A 26,880-nucleotide genomic window follows, 5' to 3' on the forward strand; every position below is an offset into this window, starting at 1 on the left:
AAGACAGGAATCTTACTCCTTAAATGTTGAATAAAAATAGCTACAGTGTTTAGGCCTCCAATAGCTTTAAGTGATGGCTTTGAAGTAATACGGTAAAGGCAAGATAAGTCAGGATCCGTGCAACTTTTATTTTAATAATTAGACAAATACAGGAAAAATTGCAATATCTATCAAAAACGTATCTTATCAAGAACCGGAAAGGTGTTTAAAAAACATTCACATTCGATTCAGATTATGTACAAACCAGTGTTTGTAAAAAAAACAGCAAATGCTTTGAGTGTAAAAGAATTCCATTCTAGTTCACGTTTCAGCGTTCCCAATGACCAAGTTACCACTGAGATGCAATCACAGTGCAGACATGTTCCACAGTCTATTAAACTCGTTTCAACAGCATCATTGCCAAATTTTTTTTTTTTAAATAAAGCATTCTGAGAATTTTCTTCATACAGTACCGTCTACCAAAAATGTACTTCTGCATATTTAATTCTTCACTGCACTAATGGCAGAACAGTTGTCATCTACAGGCCCAGAGTACATATATATCTACATCTCTACAGGTACAGATATATACCTATATATCCAAGAAGCACCAGCCTCCTATGCCTGAAATAGGGTCTGCTTTGTGCATTGAGATTAGCCATTTTTAGTGGAGCACAGCCCTTGATTATTTGGCTCAAAGAAGTCATCATCTGCCCAGTCAGAACTATTCTGAATATGTTGCAATATCACCTGCGTACCTTCAAGACTCACCTCACGCAGATGACATTTCAATTTGAGTGCCACCATAACAGCCATACATAGATATATGACAGCATCATACATCTTTGCTGTAAGACCAGCTTCCAGAGATCTCTCTTTTTTGCTCTGGATTAAATCCCCCAACAGAAAAAAAAAGGAAAAATGAAAGTGGCTGGTTTTTAGGCAAATCTGTAACTTGGTATTATGTTTTCTCATTTATGTATTTGAGGCTTAGCCAAAGAAGGAGACTAATCATTGATGTAAGCTGAAAGGGGAGAGAAAGCTATCATGATACCCAGTTTCAAAGTATGAATACTGAAACAGTCACACAACAGTTACCAGTCAGTCTGCTTGGGCACGGAAGAGATGAATCTAGCTACTAGGATTACACAATAGTTTTTTCAGAGCTACAGTCTAATGTGCTGTCATTAACATACTAATTTAATAATAACAAAAACTCTCTCAAAAATGCAGACTACCTATCAGACATCTTTCAGTCATAACAAGCTAACCAAGCTGAAACGGTTCACAATCTCAGATTAGATTGGTGTTTTAAGACAAAGTAGAGAAAAGTGACACAACCTTCACACTTATGTACTAACAACCCAAATGCAAACAAAAACTATTCTCAACTGAACCTTATGGACCCAAGTACTGAGATGATCTTCAGTTGCAAGATCTCATTTGGAACATAAGCTACCATGACTTGGCATAAGAAGGCAAATCTAGAAAATTTCATCTGGTTTTGAAGGTGTACGTAAGACTTTGTAATAAGCAGTGTAGTTTAACATACATTGGCCTGGGCTTGAAAAGCAATTTCCCTTCTGAACTTATTTTGAGATTCAAATATATAAACTTGAACAGTTTCTGTGAACATAAATTTTATAGCCTCCACCACTGTAACTCCACACTAGCTCAGAAATTAAAACTTGAAGATAGCAGAAGCAGCTCAGGAGAGTGGAAGACTGGCAATTTAGTGTTTGAAGATTCTGAGCTCTTCCTTCGGTTGTACATCCAACACCCATTCAAGAATGTGGAAAGGCATTTGTGCATTTCTACAGATTCTAAAGCAACTCTTAATGGAGCTAGTGCTCCCATGGTGCATATTTAAGTCAAAAAACAAACAATAAAGATGACTGCTGCATTTAAGTAACAACTCTTAACTGAGAGTTGGCTCAGATATGGAAACAGATGCTAGTGATGCCAACTCTTAGCAAACCTGTTCTATACAATGAACCAATGGTTAGGATGCCCAATAAAACACACAAGGAAATTTTCTTAGATATAACGCTCAGGAAAGGGACAAGTTACAACAGTATAAAACCAACGCAGTGTCTTGTAAAAAACAAAAACAAACCTGTAAAGTCAGGCTTCATTGCAGCAAAATATGGAAGAGTGCTTTAAGCTAGAAAACACAAGCAAGTTTGACTTGAAAAGTCAGTGTAAGCAATTTTGATATGGTTAGTTTATTAATGCTATCCACGATGAATCAGCACACAAATGAGATGAAAAGTACTTTAAGAGGAGACAAGACAATATATTTTATGAAAATGTAAATGCTAACACCACCACAGTTAGCAAGTCATACTGGAAAAGAGACAGATGTTTCCAAGGACAATCAAAGTAAGCCTTCTTGTTTTTAAAGCAGATTTATACACCACAGCCTTTCTTCCCCCTTATTTGGGCAATGGTTGGTGAACATCTGTGATGTCTCAGTCCTTTGAATCTACAGGCACTGAAACAAAGCCCCAGAAAAAAAGGTAAAAGGAGCTTGCACCAGGATTTTGACAGTTGTTCTACTTGGCAAGGACTCCAGTATCAAGATGCAAGTAAAATGGAATGCCCGACAATATTATCCACTCCCTGTGCTTCCCTCAGAAAAAAAAAATTACTTGTACAGAGTAAGAGCCTACGGCAAAAACAACTTCATCTCACACAAGTCTCATTTCCAAGCAATTATTCATAAACGAGTTCTTTCAAATGAAGAAGAAAACAGAGTTTAGCAGTTTTAAGGTTTGAATTGAGTCTTTTTCTTGTAAGAAGTTCCAAGATCTTCTTTTCAGTGATTTTGAGTTGTCTTTCATTTCTCTAGTCTTCAGTTCCTCACAGGAGAGGTAAAGTGAAGAGGGCCACAAATTTTGCTCCTTGGTAATGTTAAGTAATGTCTCACCTAACTTCAGTATCCTCACTAATAAAGATACCGCACAGAAAAAAATCCCTGCCCAACCTGAGGTGTTAGATGGTTGACTTCAAGTCAACAGAACTGTAAACCACATTTTTGAAGAGGAAAAATTTCAGTGATGCCTTGGAAGTGCTACTAATAGCACTTTGGCCTCTAGATCTGGCAAGCTAAACTCCATCTGGCATTGCTGCAAATGTCTACTTATTTCATAAGCATTTCAGTAGAAGGAACATATAACAACAATGCAGTCCATGCTGTTAGTGACTATTCTCAAACACAGGGTTTGAAATGGTGTTCTAGCAAAATGATTTGCAAGAGCACAGAGTAAGTCCTGAAACTGCTTTTTAATGTAGTTCATTAACCTTTTGGAATCTAAGATCCAAATTAGGACCTTATGATCCACTAATGCCAAATAATTCAGTCCAAGTCTAAGTAGCTACATAAACTGGAGCAGGTGCACTCCATGCTTGAGGATAGAAAGTATTAAAACTGAGAAGATGCTCTAGGTTCCAGTGTGGAAAAAAAAAAAAAAAGATTTTAAATTTGCTAAACCAAGCACACTCAGGCACAGAGGCTATGAAGTGGTGGAGCACTCTTAGACTGACAGTACTTTCTCCCTTTGTCGAATTGCTACAAAGTCCTTTCTCCTTACACAAAGCAGTCAGGACTCCACTGTCAAAAAATCACTGCTGAAGAAGTCTGAATTGGGTTCTCTCTCTTCAAGCGGTTACAGAGACAAGTTCCATGTGATTTGTCAGCTTCCTTTGTTAACATCAAGGAAGTTCTGAGCACCCTTAATGCTGTGAAAATAATCAACCTGTGGTAAGAGATCGCATTGCTGGTGGAAGCATTAGCACTTTTCACACAGGTGGTCCTTACCAGAGATACATATATCAGATTACCTCTGATATAACAGCACCTGGTTTAGACCAGCCATCAGGAAGAAGCCACTTTCACACAGGAAAATTCATATGGTGCCCAGTGCAGCAGTTGTCTCGGGGAAAAAAACAAAACCAAAACCAAACACCATCGGAGGAAGTTGTAATGATTCAGGCTTGGAATCTTGAGTATTAAACTTCAGTCTCACTTGAGAACTGAGGGAAAAACATGTTTTTCCTCCTCCCAGATTTGCTACAAATATCCATAGAATACCAGCATCAAGTGTGCTAGATATAAAACTGATGGAACGCTAGCTGGTCCATAAAGGGTTGCACCAAGTTATCTGTAGCAAAGTAAAAAACTAGCCCAAAGGTTATGGAGATTGGAAGAGCTGGTAAGGCCTTCTTAAAGATGGCAAGAAGCAGAAGTGTAAGGCACAGACCCTGAGAGGAAGAAAAAAACAAAAAAAAAAAGGGAGAAATTAGGGAACTCTGACAAGCAAAAGATTATATATATATACATTAATCCCACAGAAATACAAGATACAGTTCATGCCTTCCTAAACTAAAGGCTTAAGTGGCAGATGTACATCCAATGATCACACCTAAAGCCCTCATCAGTTTTCAGTCTGGCCATCAAATAAACAAATTCCAAAGAAAAAAATGTAGCAGTTATGGCTTTGTCGCTGATGAAGGATAGAAACTATCCCAATTATAATATTACAATATACTCACAATTAATATGGCTACAAAACATGCTAAAGTTGTATTCCAGTCCCCGCTTGCTGTTGCAGAGGCCTTGCCAACAAGGACACTGTAGAAAATGAAGTCTCCTAAACCTAGCTTTACTCCTCCTGCAAAAGTGAACGTATAGCAGCATTAAGTATCAGACAGTCTACTAATATTGCATATCAGTAACTGTCAGAGAATAATATAGATTTACATTAAGAATCAAAAAGACTTGCTAATAACATTTTATTTTCAAAACTAGTACCACTTCTGAATCAAGTGATAAACTCTTGTGAAACAAGACGGCTTAGGAACATTACACCACTCAATTAATTCATCCTATAATTAGAATTTTTCTATATTCCTAGTCTCCTGTACATACAAATACAATATATACAAGCTCAGATATTTGTAATTATATTTGTTGGGGGGTTGTCCACTTTTGGTTGTCATGTCATATTCAACAGAATATTGAAGTACAATTCCTTTAAGCTGGCCGAGGAAGGGGGAAAACATGTTAAGTCCCTTGCAGATGATGTTTTATTTGCCAGTTAGAAACCTACACCCAGCAAAATATTCCACTGCCCTCCCAATTTTCCTACAGAATTCTTACTAAGGTAGTTCTAAAAAGCACTTGTGTGTAATTACAGAGCATATCACAGAGGTAAAAACCCAACATATTTAATCCAAGATGTGAGGTTTAGGAAAACTCATGAGTTAATGTCTTATCCTTTTAAATAGTAATTACCACCTTAGCAACAACTCTGGGAGCACAATACTCAATTATTTCTACAAACAAACTAATGAAGATTTCCTGAACACCAGTTCACTTTCTGAGCTTTTAGTCCAAGATATTAAGTCAGAGAGGCCAACATTAGGTCACCAGCTGTTTTCATCTGGCCTATTGTTTACTTTGTCACCTGATTACAGTCCAGCCCCAAACTCACTTTAGAGTTCTAAGAGGAACTCAGAGCATCAAAACAGAGGGCTATGCCTGGGTGATCACTGGGGAAAAAAAGAAAAAAAGAAAGGACAGAAAAAAAAAAGAAAAAAAGGAGGAAAAAACAGAAAAAAAGGCAACACTACTCTCTTTCAGCAGGCCTCCAATATATGGTCTAGAACAGTGCATTCATGAAAAGCTCTTAAGCACTACAACACCCTTCAACTGCTGAAACAAAACTTGGATGCTTGCTTTCAGCATAACAGAACAATAAGCAAAGGCAACTGCTAGATAACTCCTTCCACACAAGCAAACTCTCCAAATTTCTAATCAGCTGCTCAGAACTTCTAGTAAGCTAATGCTGGCTGACAAGTCTGACTGGATCACTGCACATCTGTCATTACTATTTGCTGTAGGAATACAGGAAGGAGAAAATTATTAGTCTGGCCAGACAAGAGTTTTAGTTAACCAGTTAACTAACTAAAATAGCCCAATTCCTAAAGTTTTTGCATCTTAATGTTATTTTTCTAAGCTCTAGAAATGAAAACAGATTTGCAACACATTCCAAATTTGGAATGTTTGGGACAAAGTAAATTCTAAAATTGTTCTTAAAGTAGAAATCTCTATTTTTAAACAGAGGAGCACCTGAGAATCAGAGGAAGCAGTTGCACCTGCTAAATATGGCAGCATCACATGGGAAGAGCAGTTTATTAGATGGGCAGACCCTAATTTATTTAGTGCTTTGCAAATCTAATAGCAGCTTAAACTCCAACTGGAAATCACAAGTCTATTAAAACAGATATCTGAATATTGATGTCATATGGTCTCCAAAGATACTGCACCTCAGCAAGATGCTGAAGAAAAATAAGCAAGCCCGTGGCACTCCGCATTCATTTCAGTCTCCAATTAGGTTTTAAACATTGCTTTCTACAGAGTGGATTACAGTAGTTTAATCTCGAGGCAAAAAATGTTAATGTCTGCGTTTACAGGGCCAAAAGCCAAAAGAGGTGATACACAGCAGAACACTGCATGAAAAAGACAGAAGCTAATGCAACTGACTGCATAATGGTCTGAAAGCAGCCTGCACTATTAAAGTTTTGAGTCTGTGTATCAAACTGAAGGTCAATTTGGCCAATACTACTCACTCCTCCAGCAAAATCAAAAGCTACCAAAATGCAACTCCATTTCTATGAGGCATGTCAGTATTGATCATGAGCAAGAGCAGTTCTTCAGCTTGCTATTAGCTCACAGCATACTGTATCTGTGCAGTCAGGATGACTAAGACTAACTAGCTTCAGATTTACTAAGTCTATCAGACACAGTATTCCATACTCACGTTCTTCAGGGTCTTCACTTGTTTGAGAGTTACTGGGTAGAGCCTGAACAGCAGCACGTGATTCAGGTGTTGATTCAATGGGTCCTATTCTATTGTCCCTTTGTTGCTGCCATTCTTGACTAAAGCCACCATCATCTGCTTCAGCATCTTCATTCTGAGTCTGGTTTGCCGGAGCTCAAAGGAAGAAAGGCATTTAACATCTCCTTCAAAAATGTGCCTTCTAAAACATGACAATCTCTCCACATGTAAGATCATAGAAGAATCAGGAAAAAAAGAGGTATTCCATAATATTTAGCAACACCTAACACTGGCACACACCATTACAAGACATCCTCGCTTAGGATTTTAATACTTATTTAAACAATCAGGAGTCAAAGCGCAATGCAGTCACAGCATCTACATGTTGCACTCAAGTCCTAGTGTTCAGGAGTACTTCAACATAACAGAGTGGAAGTTCTGTGGTGACCTAATTTAAAGATCACAGTTTAAGGAATAAACTCTCATCTAACATTTCATTAGTTTCTTTAGTCAACATTGACAGCTTAATTTTCCAGTAAAATAGAAAACTTTACTGAAAGTTACATATACATAGACCCCTTCAAGCATGTTAAATTCAGAAACTCTGCTCTGCTTTATTAATACATGTAAACAAACAAACTCCATGTTTTTAAACACTAGCTGCATAGCCAAGAGGGCTAGACACATTTCTGTCTAATACAAATATAAATGAGTTAGCATTATACTATATCATCCCAATTTGACAAGCAATTGAGCTCAGTCAATAGTTGTCTATTGAGAGTCATTTTACCACCATCATCCTGGGTCCCAGAAAAATGAATACAAGAACATTAACTGCACAATAAGCAAGCAATTTTTGAAGCCTTGACAGATTCATCATTCCTAATAAGGCTTCCATGCTTTCACTCTTCTACAGCAACCAGGACACTTAAAAAGCTAAAAAACAAGCATCCATAAACATGTATTCCAACAAAATGACAACTATAAAGGCTTGTCAAAATAAGACTCACCTTGTTTATCGTAAGTAGAGTTTTTGGAAGCTTTCCGTTGGGCTTCCGGATCTTCCTCAGCCATGTTCACTAACCATATCATTGTTGCTATTAAAAAACAAATAAACAAACACCAGCATAGCTAATCAGATCTTCAGATGTATGCAATTCTGAGATAGCGTTAGCATCAATCCATTCTTTTTTTTTTTTTTTTTTTTTAAATACAACTATGTTTTGCAACAGGCAATTTTACTCTCACTAAAGCACAGTAATATCTGGAACACAGCCAGTACCAGCTACAACATGCATTTACAGAATTTGGTGAATAAAAGTTTTATTCTTACTAGATGTTGAAAAAAATGGCAACAACTGTTGCCAGAGAAATTACTTCTATATATGAGGCCCAGTGAAAATCTGAATCAATGATTTCTTTACTTTTTTCCATTAATCAGTTCTTTCATCTGCAAGTAAAAAGGTCTATTAAGACTGGTACTAAGGTACTTCAATTCAGAGGCAGTATCAGCATCAAAGTTAATTGTTCTCTGTCCCCACCATCACAAAGAATTCTCCAATCTGGAAGTAAATGTCACCACACTTAAATGGTGTATTTTACTTCAAGTTTGTGGTTTCTCAGCATTAACCTCTCCTCCCACAAAACAGAACAACAGGCAGCTATGAGTAGCATCCGTGAAACACAGCGACACATAACGAAAGCCCTCCCCTTTCTCCTCTGTAAACTTGTCCCTGACAAGTCAGTCTACAGTCAGTAGACTAGCCAGTCAGTCTACAGCATAATTCCTGCTTCCAAATACAAGCCTTTCGTGAGCACCTGTAGCATATGATTTATGATTAGCCTATTTCACTGTTTATCCATATGATTACAACTAGCAACATGAATTTCAGAAACAGTGGAATTATGTACTAATTGATACACAGGTCATAACAGCAATTTGCATTCAGTAGGTTATTTTTCACAACTGCAGGGAGAAACAACATATCAAAAAAGATAAGCCCTGGAGAAAATAATTCTGTAAATGAATCTCTTCTTGGCAATTTCTCCCTTTCCTTCCAGTAAAAGACAGGTTATTTAAACAGTGAAAGCTGATAAATATTTTCTGAAAACAAGTACTCCCTTTGAATAGACTTAATTCACAGCCTAATGACATCTTTGGCCAAAACAAGGTGTGTTATCATTTTTCCTGTTCATATTTTGTAAAACAACATGCTGGTTTTTATCTTGAAAGATCTTAGCCAGAAGATGTTCCATATTTTTGAGTCAATAGTGAAAGGCCCAAGTGAACAGACTAAGAATTCCAGCTGACAAGCATCATGTTAAAACACAGAAAAATGAGAAAATCAGTTAGGCTGAGTGGGTGATTGTAAGTTTAAAGTATTTAACGAAACATACTTACAGGAGTAAATAAGTGCTGGGAAGAGAGTTTCATTTCTCTCTTGAGCTGTTTCAACTAGCATACGAAGAGGACCTTTAGGACATAGGACAGCAACCAAATCTGAAAGGAAGAGCGAACAGATCTTATATCACTGCAGACATAAGAAGGTTTTTCTATAACACTTGCAGAGATTGGTAATAAGATAAAATGCTACCCTGAACATAGACTTCTGAGAGCGCCATTGGCCACAAGTCAGTATCCTACAGGAATACTTTTTAATATTCTCAGTTAAACAACCTATTTTACATATTACTGTAATATATATACAAATTAAAAAAATGCGATGTTCCTCACTTAAGATATTATGCAACTGTAAATGTATCTGTGTCTGTATGTTGACTTGCAAGTTGAAAGCAGATAATTCACAAAAGCTACTATTCAACTAACATCTTGGAAATACCCAAGCTTGCTTTCTATTATCAAAGCTTTTCTTAACCCAAGTTTAATGCTAAAACAAATTTTAAGACAACAGGTAAGCGAGGCTTACATTACTTCTATAAAGTAGGCATAACTGCCAATTTATTCCCACTTAAATAGGGGAAAAAAGTGAATGTGCATGTGAAGAGGAAAAAAAACAGGTTTATTAAGCATTGCGGAAAAATGCTGTGTTTGCATAGATTTGAGAGGTGTTCAAAGCACATTTAGCATAAGAAAGCAAAAGCAGCTTTTTGTTGCTTCCCTCAATTCTTGTTCATGGGACAGTATATGAAACTGGGTGAACGAGTAAAAATTAACTGAAAAGCAATCATTTACAAAATAGGATGACTGTACAAGTTACTCATACAGATCAAAGCACAGCACTAAAAAACTGATCTATCAGATGCTCCATTTGCTTTCTCACCTGAATGGTGATGGTTTATTAATGAAATTTGCAACTCCACAAACAACCTCAGCTACTTTTCCCTTGTCTTGCATATTTGGACAGAAAGCTGTAACATTTACACATTAACCATGTTACTACCTTTTGCAGTTGTCCACTCACTGTATGTCTTTAAATTCATGTGAAACAAAATCTGATACCGAAAGGAACAGCTTACTTGTCAGGAGCTGTATGTTGCACAGAGCAGGCTTTCTGCACCTGTGCTAACTGCCCTAGCACCACTGCTGGTCCCACTCAAGTAAAGAATTCTTAGCATAGGGCCACAGGCTTTGATACTTCCCCTTTACTCAAAACAACCACGTTATGATCTTGGAATATGATCTGAAGAGTAACTTCATTTTGCAATCGCTGAATGAAGGCTGAACGCTTGCAATACTAAGATTTGTTCCAGTCATACAAAGGGTGGAAGTGGAGAGGGGAGATGGGAAGGTTTTCATACAGACAAGGGACGTTTTTCCTCCCTCTGAAGGAAGAGGACACCTAAGGAGTACACTGACCTACCAGAGCTAATCAAATCTTATTATCTTCTGCATTTCTACAACTGTACAGATTCTCAGTCTTCATCATCATCAGTGACTTTCAGAGTACACATTCATCACACTTACATGCTTCCAAAAAAATTCCAAGTTATGAGCACATCTTCATGGATACACTTAGCTGTAATATTTTAATTATGTCTAAGTAACTGGCTTTTAGGCTTGCCTGGGATCTAAATTGGTATTTGGGATAGAGAGTGATCTTCTTACCAGAAGTGTCCAGTGCCCTCTAAAGCTTTATGAAAAAACTACCTCTAGGTATCTCTCAGTCATCATTCTGAAAAAAGCATAATATGCAATAATTCAAATGAATTTTCTTTTTATTTAAAAAAAATCAAGGAAACAGATCTCACAACCATATCCTTCTAAATGTAAAATGACTTTGAGCAACGAAAACTGCCTTTAATCCTTCCTTGCTTCCTTCTCATTATATTATTAGGCGGGAGCAATGAAAATTGCCTTTAATCCTTCCTTGCTTCCTTCTCATTATATTACTAGGCATGGATCAGGGTGTTGTTTCTATGTCCACAAATTTAAGCAATTCCTATGTTGGGCAGATCTATACCTGTATGGGACTGTACCCAGACAACAAGCTCCTAAATTCTTAACATACAATGGTTTCCAAGGATTCTTGGGGAAAATGAAAAGCCAAAAGCTCTCCACCTTCGTAGAAGAGATTAAAATGGCGACATAGGTCTCTTATCTCCTCCTCTCTTGAATTACTTCAATTCTCCTCCCCAAAGAATCTAGAAAGTCCAGAAAACATGAAGGAAGATGGCATCACACAGTCACACAAAGCCACTAGCTGCAGGGAACCCATCTTGGTTTAGATCATGAACTTATTTCTGAAGTCTGTAATCACCTTATCCACTACTTTGGATGATACTGCCACACACACACACACTTTTTCTTTTTTTAAGGTCTAGTCAGACAAGCAGAAAAGTCAGGGAAGAGAAGAAATACCCACCATAATACCTGTTACTATGCCTTGCCCCAGACCTTACCATACACTGAAATGACAGCCAGGATAAGCCACGCAGTCCATTCAGGAAGGTACTTAATGAACACCAAGGCCATGAGAGCGCTTATCATAATGAGATACGCCTGCTGGAGCCGAAGCGGACCCTTCCAATGAATACAAATCATTCCCACAACACCGAAGTTCCAGATCATGAGTGCCACCGTAATGTAGTCCATGGCAACGTTATACGTCTTAAAAACCTCACTAAAAAAAAAAATGTGGAAAAGAATATGGACTGCATTTGCTTAAAACAATGGAAATAAGTTACAGATGGAAACTTCAGAATTTTTTTTTTTTTTAATTTTCATATTCAATGTAGTGGCACAAATGTAAAATTTTATTTCCAATTAGTACTTCACTATTCTTCAAAAAGGGGATAATTTTACCAGTGTTTGCCTCACACCAACTCTTTCACTTTTCTGAAAATTTTCATTAATGTTCTATTTCTTTCTCAGTCAAAGCAGAAGTTGACAGGAAAGGACATTACCACAAAACCAGTCATTTTGATTATGCTCATGAATTTTAAAAATCAGAAGAATAAGAACTTGTGAGGTTACAATGGATCTTTAAAGGCATGCAAACAGATCTCTCTCTACTTACCTGCCACCTGTGGAAAGGAAATACTTTACTAACTTCAAAGTAGGATATACATGGTTATTGTATTTTATTCTTTGCCACAAACACTGAAGTAAAAAGCTTTCTTTTTGGATGAACCGTGTCACTCTGTCACACCAAATACTATAAACTAATTAAGACCCTCAATAAGTAAAACCAAAACAGACAAATATGTTGTCACCAAGTCACAGGTGATTTCCACTGACCCAGGGAAGAAACAGTTGTGATGGCCTTTTGCAGATTCTGCTGCTAGCAACTGATCAAGGCACTAAGCAGCTTATAATCTGCATTATACTTTCCTCCAGGAAATTTGTCTTCCATAGTTGTTAGCTGGCCTCTGAGATGTACAGTGTTAAGAGGATGCCCCTCACTGCTATCACATATAATTGGTCTACTACAGACTCCCTCCTCACTCACTGGACCTCTGCAAAAGGAAGCCAGTACCGCTATGAGGCAGCAAGAACATGTGAAGGAAAGCACGGTTTCAGGAAAGCCTTCAGTCCCTCTATTCACACATGCTCATGGAAGACTGCCAGCTCCAACCCAAACCCAAAGGAAGTGAGCTTGGCAACTTGTCTTCGCCCAGCCTGCACTGCACTTGCGCAGCACACATTGCCTTGTATTTCAGAAGTCGCTATTAAGGTTAGAGAAAATACTGACCAAAAAAGGCATCACAGATCACTTTTGGCAAAAATTAGTGACTTGAAGAAACACCATTTTCTCCCCCTAGAGACCAAATTAAATAAGTTTTTTCGAAGAGAAGTGTATCTGTCATCAAGTGGTACAAAAATATACACAGTATAATTTCATGGCATAACTCTAGTTACGAACCCTGATCAGGTTGCTCATTTTAGAGAGTACCGAGTATTATGTACAACTTTTCTTGATGTCTAGGTAAACGTGTGCTTCCAAATTTGAAAAGAAAAACACTGAATATATTTTGGTGAGAGAGTAGATTCTTTTCAGATGATTCTTTTCTGTCACTCCCATGCAAACAGCCTTTGCATATATTGCACACTACCAAAGCCATGATGTAAACAACTGCCCCTGAGTCATATGGCTACGAAAAATTAAGTTATCAGAAAATACGCTAGCAGAATAAGCTACCCGGTGGAAGATAGCTTATTCTGGCAATGCATGTGATGGGACAGCTTCTGCACACTATAAATTGCACTATAAACCCATAAATCTCCCTCTCTTACGCGTACTCTATGAACCCATATAGAACTAAAAATTTTATTGCAATAGCTTACTCACTATCATTCTTCTTAACATTCAAGGGCTAGTTCTAAAATAAATACGTACACAGTGATACATGAAGAATAGCATATTAATGCTTTAGTTCACTTACCCCAGGTAGATGAATGAGAAAAAGAAAAGCAGCAAAAGAGAAGAAATGATAAGCCAGCCATGGATCACCTGGAAAAAAGATATCAACACAGATTTTTTTTTTTAGACTTGTTAAAGTTAATATCTACTTAAAAATGCTTTTAAGGTTATTTTCCCTTTTGATTAAAGCAAGAAAATTATATTCAGATCTCTCTCTCTGTGGTTGTTGCTAAATTCATATTTAGTCTATACACACTATTGTATTTCAATTTACACGTACGAATTTTAAGTGCTTTGTGGTCTTTCAGTAGAGGTTCTATACATTGGAAACTACTGCTTCTATATTTTTAGGCCATTTTGATAACAGTGGCATTGTAACATAGCAGATGTATCCAGCATTAACACAGATGGAAAACATGATTCATTTTTGCACAATTAAAAAGCCTGCTCTGATTCCAAATCATTTTCAGAATACGGTTATAGAATTAAATGCTGGAACATATGAAAAACTTTCATTGCTTATCTGTTGGAATTAGCATATCATCGATGAATGACTATATAAAGATTTCTGTATTCTCTATCAATCACCTATAGACATAACCCTAATTTTGATATGAGAGCAGACATACATGCCCAACAATTTAACAAAAAACAGTTCAGGGTTGTACTCAGTGCTTTAAATTGGAAATGACAGGCACTCAGACTTTGCAGTGATGAAAGTGCATACCACTCTTGTATATTACTGTGCAAAATTAAAAATCAAGATTGAAGAGCCCTGTAACTCTGGTAATCTCTGAACTGAGAATGAAACATGTATTTGTCAAATTCCCAGCACAGAATCCTATATATAACACCAGACTCAACATTGCAGGTAGATAACCAGTCAGAAGCAATAATCTAGAAATTCAAGCTGCATAAGAAATCCTGCTTCAAACAGAAATGCTCAGTGGAAAATTGACTGGTTAAAGTAGCTATATATGTACACCAGATCAAAGTATTCAGAAACTGTTCAGAAATTGTGTTATCTATTTCTCTTCTTCTGAAAGATGTGTAGTAGAATACATCTTATGTTATAGTTTTTAAAATATTTTGCAAAAGTTAATTTAAAAGTAAAGGCCATATGCACACAGACTAAAGGAATCACATTTACATGAGGCAACCAGGACTTTCCAGCAAATTAAGAATCTAGCTATTACAGTTAGTAATTTAGTACATTTAGTCTAACACTGAATTTTTCATAAGCGTTTTTAAAGTTCTCAGCAATTTTTGAAACATTCATTCTCCTCCTTCACACTGTCTTGTCTCTCAAACCAGGTTCAATTTTAACCTTCAACCTAATAAAACCTGTCATTTAACTAACAGATTGGCTTTCAGTATTTGCTCATAGCAATTTGGAGGAAAAAACCCATACTAAAGCTGAAGACTCATAGGTACCTGAAACAGAATCCAACTTTCAAACAACTTGTAAAGCTACTTATATATCTAAGTAGCAACCTAACAAGAGTAATTTTATTTCTCTGTAAGACTAGTTGAAACCATTTTAAGAAAATGGCAAAGCAAGCTGTGTCATTTCTTTTAATAATAACATGACATCTATCTGTAGTTCTTCTATTTGTAGTATAAGCTCTTAAACTTTCTTACCACTTAAGAAAATAACATGAATAATAATGTTTCATTCTAGTAAAGAGTAAAATGCTAACAACGTCAAACACCACGGCCATAGTCCAGCAAATGTTTACGCACACTTTGCATAACTACTGTCAACAGTACTGAAGGAGGTAGTTTCAAGAGTTGACATAAGTTGGCATTTTACACACAGATGTTTGTTTTATTCTCAGTATCTCATTTGCTATAGCACCTCCCAGATCACCGGCCTCTTTTCACACAAGTGATATTTCCAAAGTATTTCTCGTAAGTTTTGGCCAGCATTTTCCTAGCAGGGTACCATGACAGGTTTGTTGCCTTCTAATTAAAGAATTTGTATTGTTCATTTGACAACAGCTTCAACACTAATTGATTGCTGGTACAGAGTCGGCTTTGCCCACTACAACTTGAATAAAAACTAAGGACTGCAGAATGCAGAGAATTCAAATGAGCTACAGCAGCCAGATTTTGGTTAGGCAGATTGAAGAATGCAGAGAATAATAAAATACACTAAAAAGAAAAGCTAGTCAAATACTGTCACTTTTGAAGATGCTGTTTCTGGTTAGATTTAGGAGCTAGAATCAGGACCATGCTTAACTTATCACGTACAGGAGAAACATAGGAAACTAACAGCAGTAAAGCTGAAATAGCATTTCCTTTCTTCAAAGGAGTTTTCATATAAAAATCTTGTGAAGATATTGTGAATGATAACCAAATTATCATTACCAGCTGGAGGCCTAACATTCTTTCATTGTAAGTTCCATTCCTCATAATCTAGACATTCTACATATAGAACTGCATGTAAAAGAGAATTCAATGGAGAGGTAACTACATTTTACAGCACTCTGGTATAACAGCATAGAAATACTCTGTTAGCAATTCTAAAAATAAATTATTTCTTTTAATTAGCATAAAATATAACTACAGGAAATTTCTGTTGTCCAATCATTCTATTTTTTTAGTACCACAATTATTTTTGTAAGGAGAACGTGCAATGCTTTGTAAGGTCAAGAAGAAAGCCAGAAATGTGAAAAGCTTAGTAAAAACTAGTTGATGCCTTCAGCACCTAAGAAGAACCGATTGGCTGCCAAGGAACCTAGCTGAAGTACATCAGTTATCTGACTTCATTAGAATTAACAGAATTGACAGTTTAGAAAGAAAAACTTTGTCAGTTCACATTTAACACCACAATGTGATAGAGTAGAAGGTCCATACTTTAAAAAACACTATTCCAAGCTGTATGCAGATTCAGGCAAAAACGTTTCCCCAGTCGCTCCACAAATACTTTGTAAAGGAGTTTCACCCACAGCCATGAAGACAAGAACCATTTTTCCCTCTTGAAAACAAAATAAAGTGGAGCAAAGCTTTGTGCCAGTACATGGATCCCACTGCCCATTTTACAACTATGAAACAGCTTCAAGGTTCTGGCTGCACACTGGGAAGTTTTATTAGGCCAAGCCTTGTCAAATGGATCACTAAGACCAAAAGATAACCAGGAATTTTCATTAACAACTCCGCCCAGGCAGGTGACGTTGCAATTATTTATGCTAAGCCTGGACTTGCCTAGATTACATCATTATATGATTGAAGTCTTTCACAAAAGAGCCTCAGAGTCTCTGTGTTTGCTATAAGGGTATCGCCTGGCGTGTACAGCCACGCACATATCACACTGTTGGGAGACTTCTACACTGGGGCAGGGTGGGGAGAGGGGAGCCCTTGAAAAGGCCCTGAAGTCCTAAATTAATTTCAAATTGTAGGACCGTGTCTGTACTTTGTAGTTCTTGACCACAGGAAGATTTCAGTACATGGTACATTTCACAGGAATAGGAAACAATGTCACCCTAATTCTAACTGACAAAACAGCCAGAAGCGTTAGCACCAGCCCTTTGCCTCCCCATTGCGTCAAAGGAACCGAAGCCACAAAACTGAAACAGTGAATTAAATCACCAATTCTGCCACTTTTGCTCACTCATCCTTGATAACCCTTCATTTTGTTCCATTCTTGATAATCTGCACTAATAAATAAAACCAGCACAATTACTCAAGTCAATTATATTTATACTCACCTTGTAGCACCTGTATTTGTAAAGCACAACCAGGAGTATGGTCATGACAATGATAACGCTGATCATGATAGCCGCATTGAGAATTGAATTCAGGGCTCTCTGTCCTACTGTCTCTGTCTCTTCTGTGAAAGGAGTGTAGATGCTACAACAACAGAGAGTCAACTGAAATGCCACTGAATGCACAGATGTTTCTGATATGTGAGGCCAACATCAAATGAAACTGCAGTAATCTTTCAGTCCACAGCTGTAAAAGCAACCGCTATTTTCTACTTAGGCAAAATTTGAAAGGCAGCATGGGATCATATTAGGCAAAATTTAATTAAAAAAAGAAAAAAAAAATTCCTTAGAAGACTTGCCTTTCCTACATTCTTAGATTACTACTATTTTCTACTTTGTAAAACAAACAAAAAACAGTGTTTGATACAATTACTCACAAGCTACGAATCATTAGACTATTACTGCAGCTAGACCTTTATAAGCACACCATCTAGTGGATTTACAACGGAAGGTTCCCCAGCGATTTCAACAAAACAATGTATAGGCTCTACTCTTTTTCTTAAATACAACCACCTAGGGAAAAAACCACTTCATTGGGGAGGGGGGGAGAGGACACTTACCATAAATAAAATCTCAAGAAAAATAATTCTTTTGATCGACAACTTTGATAGTGAAAAAGAACTTTGTGTTTTATTGAAACATTTTATGACATGCTTGTATTATACAAACATTTCAAAGCCAAACACACTTTGAATCATTTTGTCTAAATGTTTTCGCAGTGGAACATTTAGACTGATTTGCTGCAGGTTCTGACAGGCTCAGTGTTCTTCCTTTGTCTCCTTTCTCTCAAATCAGCTTTCACTGGAATTACTTTTTTTTTTGGCAACATCAATATTTTGCAAAAAAAAAAAAAAAATCATTCTATACAGGAAACTTGCTAGGAAAGTTTCTGTAACTGCAACAGAAGTGAACCTTATAAAGCTATCTTCCTCCTGCATTTGAATTTCTTTATCAAACAGCATAGGCAAACCAGAACTTGGCATATATGTTACTTCATTTAAATGAGTAGGTTTTTTTCCTTTTTCAAAATCTTTGTATTCTAGCAGAGTACAACTAAAATGGCTTTGGCTCAAGACTGAGTTTATTTTATAAATACCACAGGTCACAATGAAGTATTAAAATGAGGACTAGGATTTGAATCAAGCAGTCACAACCAAGATATCCCAACTGGTCACCAGACAAACAAATGTCAGTAGTACCATGAATATAGAGTCTGATTTCTGGAAGGAATAGAACAAAACTATCTTCGGGCTGGTGGAGGGGAAAAGGGAGGCAAGAGGGAGTTCACTGCTTGAATTAGACTTCTGAAGAAATGGAGATTAAAGAAAATTATCTAAGCGAGTTCATTGAAAAGATAGGGGAAAAAAATTGATACATACAGCTGTCCATCCTTCCGTGTATAAAAGCTGACAGACTTGATGGTTGCAACAACGACCACCATGCAAAGCGTGACAGGTACAAACAACATAATCACATGTTTTGCCCCGTATTTCAGTGTCAGCTCCTCATCTTCTTCTTCGTCTTGTTCCACCACTTGCTGAATGTTGTTTTGTGGCTGCCCATTGGTCTCAGACTCAGGATTGTCATTTCTTCTGCGCTCACTATTATCATGGCGACGTCTTTCACTGTTGTCGTTCTGCAATAAATAAAAACCAGTTTCCTCAGCAACTATCCACAATCATATTCTTGTAGACTAAGCTAAAAATTATCTTGAGGGGGAAATGTGCAAGGTAATATTTACTGTTAAAAACACTTGCTGCAGCAAAGACTTAAAACAGTAGTAATTAATTGCATCACGTAGTTACCAAAAGAATGGGAGCACAGGGTTACATTAGAAGCATTTATATTAAAAACAGCAGCAGCCGAAAGTAGGTTGGTTGCATCTAACAGCCTATGTTGCCTTTCCTTTAAACAGAATTTAAAAAGCTGAATAAAGACAGACAGCTTTCTCCTTTGGTTCAAACTACAGTTGATACAAGGGTGCATGACAGTAGATTACTCATAGCGTGACAAGAATTAACTATATCTGTTCCTAGAAATAATGCCAAACAGACATTTATGACCCTAACTCCATGAAAATCCCAAGAAAATTTCTACTTTCCTTACCATGTTACTCCCACTACAGTACACTAACTGGAACATATATTAAAATGGAGTTTCATGAGGTATTGCATTCCCACATTTTTAGCAATAAGAATGACACAGAAATGGTGATCAAACTCAGGTAATTCTCAGTCTTTATACTGAGATGTGATCCCAAATTTTTAGCGTATTGAGCTAAGTGTGGAGATTCTCTCTCTCCTTTCCCAAGGATCCTACTGCCACATCCTTTCACTGACATTGAAGAAATTCCACCACTCTTGTCAACAAATATGAAAGAGCTTCCTGATACTGCTACATGAAACATCAAGGGTATAATTCAAACACAAGGACAGAGGTAAACTTTCAGTGGAATTAAGATTAACCAGAAGCAAAAAAACAATCTGAGAACACCACCTACAAGTAAATGATCAGGCGCCTGCACTCCTCCTGGTGTCACAAACCTTCTGCCCCCTCTCCAAGAAGCCCTGTTAGCAGAGAGCATTAAGCCTTTTATATGTTGCGTGAACATACAGAGAATGAAACAGGAAAGTGAGCTATGTTTCACCTGTTCTGGACTACAAAGAAACAAAACCATTTTATGTTTACCAGTCACTCTAAACAAGCCCTAAAATGCAACAGTTTACACAGACTACTTGGGTTTTTTTACTGTATTACCATGTCCAAAGTCTATGCTGTACTGTTCCCATTCTCTCCACTCAAGAGGTTTAACATAAAAGAGATGTAACACAAAGATTTTTGTTTCCTTACAAAATGAATCTCATTTCTTCAGAACGAATTCATTTACAAACAGTTCAGTTTGAGTAAGTGCACTAAAGCAGCTTTAGATTAAAATGTACAATAAACTGAAGGAAGATACCTTTTGCAATACCTTTAAAATATCACTCAGTTTTAGTAAAATTGCTCTAGACATAAGGTAGGGCATTGAAAATAACCTAAAGAAATTTCTGCTTAAGTACTCCTATGCAGGTAATTTTTTCCTTAAATATGCGATGTTAAAGTCTCATCACCTATTCTTAACAGCATTTCCAAACACAACTGCTGACTTGTATCTCATTAACTAATTGCAGTTTTTTGATAAATCAGTAGTTATTTTGGAGATTCTTTATACAGAATTTTCCCAGCCCCACCCTCAGAAAAGATAAGGTGTTCAGTATACACTCAGGAACTCATAGTGGGGTTTTCAAAAGCACTTAAGTGATTAAGGAGTACAAGGCCCTGGACTTTGAACTGCAAACACTGGCACTGCTAAAACCTCAGTTGAAGCTTTACAACTTCCCCAACTCATGAAAAATTTGCTTTTACAAAACATTACAAAGTAACAGTACACACCAAACCCTTTGCCTATTTTCTCCTTTTTTTTGTGGTATCCTCACGATCAAGCTCACCAGGGTTTCAAGAACTGTCCTCTAAGAAAATTTGCTTTATTTTTCAAAAAGGAAACTGAATATAAGGGGAGAAAAAAAAAATATCTAACACTGTCTTGATTAAACAATTAAAACTAGCAGGCAACCAAATTTTTAGAATTAAGGTTTTAACCCTAATTTTCATTTAGTATTGTTAACTTAAAGTATGTCTTGAAAAAGATCTTGGGTCCAATATTATTTCTTGCTAAATGAAAGATTCATTATAAATCACTTGGTATTTTGCATAAAGTCCTCACATACAATTACTGAAAGCCAGACAGAAACAGGAGTATGGGAGAAAGCAAATAAAGAGATCATGTTTAATTATTCCGAAATGCTGGCTGTAGCTGAACCTCCTTCTGTACAGATTATAGCTCATATGTAACATTTTTCACTTTGATAGGAAAATGTTCCATTTCTCTCAGTCTACAACAAGACAACAATAAGCTTACCTGTCTAAATAAACTGCCTAAGATGATCATAAGTAACACTACATTGGAGATGATCAGAGCCTTTTAACACTTCACAAGTAAAGCAGACCCAGTATTGAGGTTTCTGCACACTTGCAGAATATGCTGCTCTTTCTGTGCTCTAATAGCAGTCCTGCATGAGAACACACTTACCCCTATCTTAGGCACAGAAATATAAAAAGTAAAATAAAAACCTACAGTTTTGCAAAGCAAACACAAAAACAGCCAAAGGAAAAGGTTGATTAACTAGCACACCACTATAGAAAACTGCAAAACCAAACATAAACAGAAAAAATGAAGAAATTGGACCAGTATGTGCCATTTTATTCCCTTTACTAGTTAGGAACAAAGACACAATCACAAAATGCCTTTATGTACTACAACACAGTGCATGAAAACCGGATCAGCATCAGAAGAGTTATGAGTTATTCTCTCATTCACTGTTAAAACTACACAAAAGTTGTCCTTTCAGGCTACTAAAGTGTAGCTAAACGTGACATGCGCGTGCCCCGCTGCTTAGAAGAACAAAGTGCACTCATATCCTACCTGATCAGTATTAAACAGAGCAGAGGCCATGGACTCTTGCTGAAGTGGAAGCAAAGGAACAGACTCTTCACTTTCCTCAGACATAGTTAAAAGTGAAAATTCTGAAGCTAAAAAGTCAGTAACACCTGTTGTAACACCGTAAGCAAACGTAAGTTACGAACTACGCGCTTTCAGGTGAATAAACAATATCAAAAGCAAATGATAGGGTTTTTTTTCCTATCAGGAAAATAGTTAATAGCAAACCCAGAGCAATGCCCCTGAACCAAGAGATAAAAAACTAGCATATTTGATAAGAATATTTTATTTATTAAATCCAGATTTATGTATCAGGAGCAGACCGCCTTGCCTAACGTTGGGCATAGACTTGATTAGTTCTCAAATACGCCATTTATGTTTAAAGGTGACAGATATACAGTGACAGATATTGAAGACTGGACTGAACTCTTGGTGTGTGGACTGGTATAAGACATGGTAAATTATAGTACTTTGTGATTTCACATGCTGACTCTTAGCCACAGAAGCTAGATAGACTTAAGCAGGAAAGGATTTTTGTACATATGTACAAAAACAAAGCGGATGTGCATAGGGGAGAAAAATCACTACAACTAAGTATTGAAACTACATCTAGAGTTACACTTAAACATGGAAAGAAAAAGCACAAGTAGTAGTTACTCAACAGTACAGTCTGTTAGTGAGAATTAAATAGAACCATCCGTCCCCCAAGGCTGGGAAGGAGCATCACGAAGTTATCTGTAGGGATGGTGAGCCTACAGCTTATTGCCGAGCTCTGCCTTTTTAATCTGGCAGAAGTGTTCAACGGAAGTTAATCTCTCCCCTCTGCAAGATGAAAAGAAACCCTTTTCATTCCCTCTGAAGTAAAAGCACAAAGGATGCAGTAGGAAAGTTTCCACTTCTCTGTTTTTACTAACAGTTTCTATAATCAGTACGGTCTTAAGTCAGACTGACTTCTTAATTTAAAAATAAATTTTCAAATGTTTTATATTTTTACTGATATAGCAGGATGCTGATCTGAGATAAAGACAAGGATTTTTCAAAATCCTACTTAAACTGCTGGATTGTATAGAAGAGATAGAGCAGGGATCAAAATATTCTCTTGAATCACTGCCATAAACATGGCTACAAGCGGCCCAGCCTCACAAAAGCATTTCTGTGTCACAAAGAAACCTGATACTCAAGAGCTATAGCAGGAACAAAGAACTGAGCAGGACAAATCCAAGAGTCTGAGCACCACACCCAAGCAGATCATCTAAACTCAGTTTTACTGCAACACGTGCAGTACAGTGAGTACAGCTTTAGCAACAATTATGCGCTTAGGTCTTTCAGAATAATCATATAAAACTTTATGGTTTGAGTTCCCCCTCCCCCCCAAAACATCAAGAACTCTGAGAGCACTTTGACAATTATTCACAAGACAAGACAGTGCTGCTCTTCCTGCATAGTAGTCCTCCACCAATAGCAACAACAAAACCCAGGCTTCAAGCTCTACTGAGACTAAAATTAACTCTGTGACTGAGAAACCTGTGAATCAACCAGACCACAGTCAGGCTGGATCAAGAGAGCTCACTAAATCCTCTAAAGGTCAATGTTTGACACAGGAGTGTCCCACCCCATTTTCTTATTTTTCTTGAGGGCTTGGTCACTCCAACACCACTTTAAACTGGGGGAAGTCTTATCTGTATATAAAAATGAGTTTAGAACATCAGATACTTTACAGAATATTTCTTTTGGCACTGCTTATCACCACAACAGTCCAGATAGAGGAAAATTACTCCCAACAAACAGATTTCTAGAGTTCTGAACTGTATTTTCATGCATGTATTTTCATTATTCATCCTGATTTAACTGCTACCAGGTAATAAAATTGTTTGTTACATACGGTATTGCTGAGATGGTTATCAGGGAAGTTTTCTGTCAGCTGCCCATGCTGAAACTGGGGTAAATGCGCAGACAGTTCTGTCATTGGGGCTGTCCTCTGGAAATCACTTATTTCTACGCAAAACGGATCTTTCCTCTTGAGATGCTGAAAGGAAAAAGATGTGTAAAAAGCCTTTGTTATTACATGACCAGGTTCCCCATCCCCTCCCTACCCCAATTTTTAGAGTTCACGCAGCCCAAAGACAACCATTTTCTATCTACTGAACTGCATCATATCTTCTAAGAGATGATAATAGGGATTTTCCAGCATAAAAATAAGAGCGTCTAGGCATTATCAAATTAGTTCATCAGCCACGGAAGTAAGCCAGCAACAAACTAATAATTCAAAACAGTTCCCCATTCCTTCTTGTGCAATAAAGGAGAAGCGCTGCATGCTTGCTCAGAGCACAACTTGTATGTTTTTATCTCAGCAGAGTACAATTGCTCCAAGTTGTTTGGTTTTGAATTGCTGATAAGCTCAAGGGGAATCTTCAAGCAAGGATGACTGAGCCACACTTGATAATTTAAAATCCAGATATATCTTTAATACTGTAATGCCCTAAGAGCGACCTAGAGCTACACAAAACAGTATTTCAGCTGAGCCTCAAGAACTAATGTGCGTTCATTTCCCCTAGCGGTAGGTTTTATGTATCAGCTAAATGTACATAAACATGCCTTATACTTGTAACAGCTTTATAAATTCTTCCATAAAAAAGTCACATACTAACATTTTCCTATGCAAACATGAATAAACCTCCATAACAAAGGAGGATAAAGCAATATAGGGAAAATAGGAAGAAAGGTGATATAACTACATAAGTTTCAGAAAAAACATGATTTTAAGAAACAATGACTAGGCCTAGATAAATCAGTGGCTTGGTTACACAAAACAGAGGGAAGTGAATAAACCACTGCCTCAGGGGTGGAGTGCCAGTCCCCACTTCCACCCCAAGTGGCTCCTGCTCCTACCTTGTGCCAACTCCAGCACTCATCAGTCCTCTTTACAGTAGATTTTTACTCACTAAAATGGAAGAAAACAAATCCAGCAAGAGAAAACAAGAATATTTTTCTGCTCATTTAGTATACTCAACTAATGTATGGAGGGATCTCGAAAAACTCATACAAGGAAGGATATCACAAAGCAAGGACTCTCACTTTTGGCAGCAGCAAGCCAGAAGTGCTGCAAGACAGCATCTTACTTAAAGAGGGAGTTAAGCCCATTTTCGTAGATACTAAGATACAGAAGCTGTTCCGCTACTTAAAAATAAATACATATCTTACAAGACTAGTGCATAGTGCTTACTAACTTTAGCAGGGATGTAGCTTACACTGAAGACCCATTAGGAAGCAACACCAATTTAACAAGTCTAGTGGGAGCACGCAAACTGTTTGGAAAAAGACAGACAATGTAGTATTCACTAGAATAGCTCTCTTGCATGTTTGTCATTAAAAATAAAGCGCATGTAATTTAAAATATAATTAAATGTAAGATTAGATGAGAACAAATAGGCATTACATTGCTTTTACTTTTGAAATATTTGCTCCAATTCTTTGGTTGGGCTACTGAATATAAATAATGTTGTTTGAAGGCTGCTATTAGTAAGAATTCTCAGTAACAGGGCCACCACAGAGGAAAAACTTGAGTATTTTTATCCAAATGTGGAGTATCAGAATGAGATTTTTCAGATGGCAGCATGTCAAAATTCTAATTAAATTACAGGAGAAAAAAACAAAGCATCAACCCACAAAATCCTTTTTAAAGACTGGTAAAGAAAACCACCACCAACTCACCAAACAAAAAACCAGCTACTGAGGAGCAGAGAGAAACTGAAGACAGGGAGGAGTAACTGACAGGGGAGTTGCACCAAAGCTGGAATGACAGTGTTTAACAGGCCTCAAAACTTATGGTTTCTTAAAACAATCCCTTGTGAAAACTCAAGAGCTCAGAAAATGGATTCAGGACATCTTCCCAAACAACTTTATTTTCTATTTTTAAATAAACAAACGTTCCCAAGTTTGAAATTTAACTATGAGTGAATAAGATCTAGAAATGAACTATGCATTAAACGGACACAAACTACATTTTTATTTGTTTTACCTGAAAAGGGACTCACCAAAACATTTTTTCCTAAGGAAGCTGTTAATATTAAAACAGCCTGTCTAAAAAAGTTCTTCCATGCTTCCTTTGGCTTTCCTCGGTAAGAACAACAAGAGTTACGACGGCCGTTTTCAGAGATTTACGTTTAGCCTAGTAAGTAGGGGTAACACGCAAATAAGCTCTACAACGCCTTCTCTGCTTTGAAGAGCAAGACAAGCGAGTGCCGATCAGCCACAGCAAACGCGGTGCGGTCCGCTCGACCCGCGCCTTCTCTCTCAAACAAGCAACAAGCAGCAGCCGCTGCCTTCCCGGGGGGACACCAAACGCCCCGCGGAGCTCGCCCCCTCAGCCCTGCCCCGGCCCGGAGCAGCCTCGCCGCAGCCAGGGGCCCGGGGCCCCGCTCCCCCTCGGCCGCCGCCGGCGAGCCGGCACGGGGTCCGGGGCCGGGCGAGGGGCTCTGCCGCCGGCTCCCAGAAACGCCGCGAGGGCGGGGAGGCCCCCCGCGGCAGGGGGAGCGGGGGGGGGGGGCAGGGTCCGTGCCCCGCCCGACATCCCCAGCTCCCCGCGCCCGCTGCAGCGGCCCCGCCGACCACAGCGGCACCACTCGTGCCTACCCCGCCCAACCCGGCCCCGCGGCGCAAGGCTCGCACGAAGACCGGACCCGGCCGCCCCCAGAGCCGCCGCCGCCCGGCCTGCTGGGCGCCCCCGGCCCGGCTCCGGGTGGCGCAGCGCGCCCGCCCCGCGCCCCACACGCTGCCCGGCCCGCCGGGCACCCGCCACCCGCGCCGGCGTGCCCGGGGCTGCCCCGGCAACCCCCCCCGCCCGCGCAGCGGCTGACAGACCGACCTGCAGGGCCGCCCCTCCCGCGGGCTCCGCCACCGGCTCCTCGCCGCCCCGCAGCCCGGCCCCCCTCGCT

General features: G+C 38.3%; 1 protein-coding gene across 5 annotated transcripts; it reads right to left on the reverse strand.

Annotated features, from left to right (window-relative positions):
• Positions 1-108: 108 nt before the first annotated feature.
• PSEN1 (presenilin 1) lies at positions 109-26,880 on the reverse strand. Of its 5 annotated transcripts, none has more exons than XM_052782271.1 (11): positions 26,811-26,880; positions 23,829-23,963; positions 18,789-19,045; positions 17,353-17,494; positions 13,665-13,732; positions 11,682-11,902; positions 9,223-9,321; positions 7,832-7,918; positions 6,804-6,977; positions 4,534-4,652; positions 109-4,242 (listed from the first exon to the last, which is right to left on the reverse strand). In XM_052782271.1, exons 2-11 carry the CDS (start codon positions 23,910-23,912, stop codon positions 4,087-4,089), a joined length of 1,407 nt encoding a protein of 468 aa, XP_052638231.1. In that variant the 5' UTR covers positions 23,913-23,963; positions 26,811-26,880; the 3' UTR covers positions 109-4,086. The 5 variants fall into 5 exon arrangements, with proteins under 5 accessions (XP_052638231.1, XP_052638229.1, XP_052638230.1 ...); XM_052782269.1 differs by having other exon boundaries at positions 23,829-23,972; positions 26,811-26,879; XM_052782270.1 differs by lacking the exon at positions 26,811-26,880 and adding an exon at positions 25,981-26,265 and having other exon boundaries at positions 23,829-23,972.

Source organism: Harpia harpyja, chromosome 3 (genome assembly GCF_026419915.1).
Source record: "Harpia harpyja isolate bHarHar1 chromosome 3, bHarHar1 primary haplotype, whole genome shotgun sequence".
NCBI lineage: Eukaryota > Metazoa > Chordata > Aves > Accipitriformes > Accipitridae > Harpia > Harpia harpyja.

Bases quoted from the DNA above. Each gene is read 5' to 3' on its own strand.
- PSEN1 (XM_052782271.1), bottom strand. From the start codon at position 23,912: ATGACAGAACTGTCTGCGCATTTACCCCAGTTTCAGCATGGGCAGCTG. The intron at 7,919-9,222 runs GTAAGTATGTTT...GTTTTTTAATAG, and splicing joins CCCAGCACTTATTTACTCCT to CAACAATGATATGGTTAGTG. The intron at 4,243-4,533 runs GTGAGTATATTG...TCTTCCTCTCAG, and splicing joins GTTTTGTAGCCATATTAATT to GGTCTGTGCCTTACACTTCT.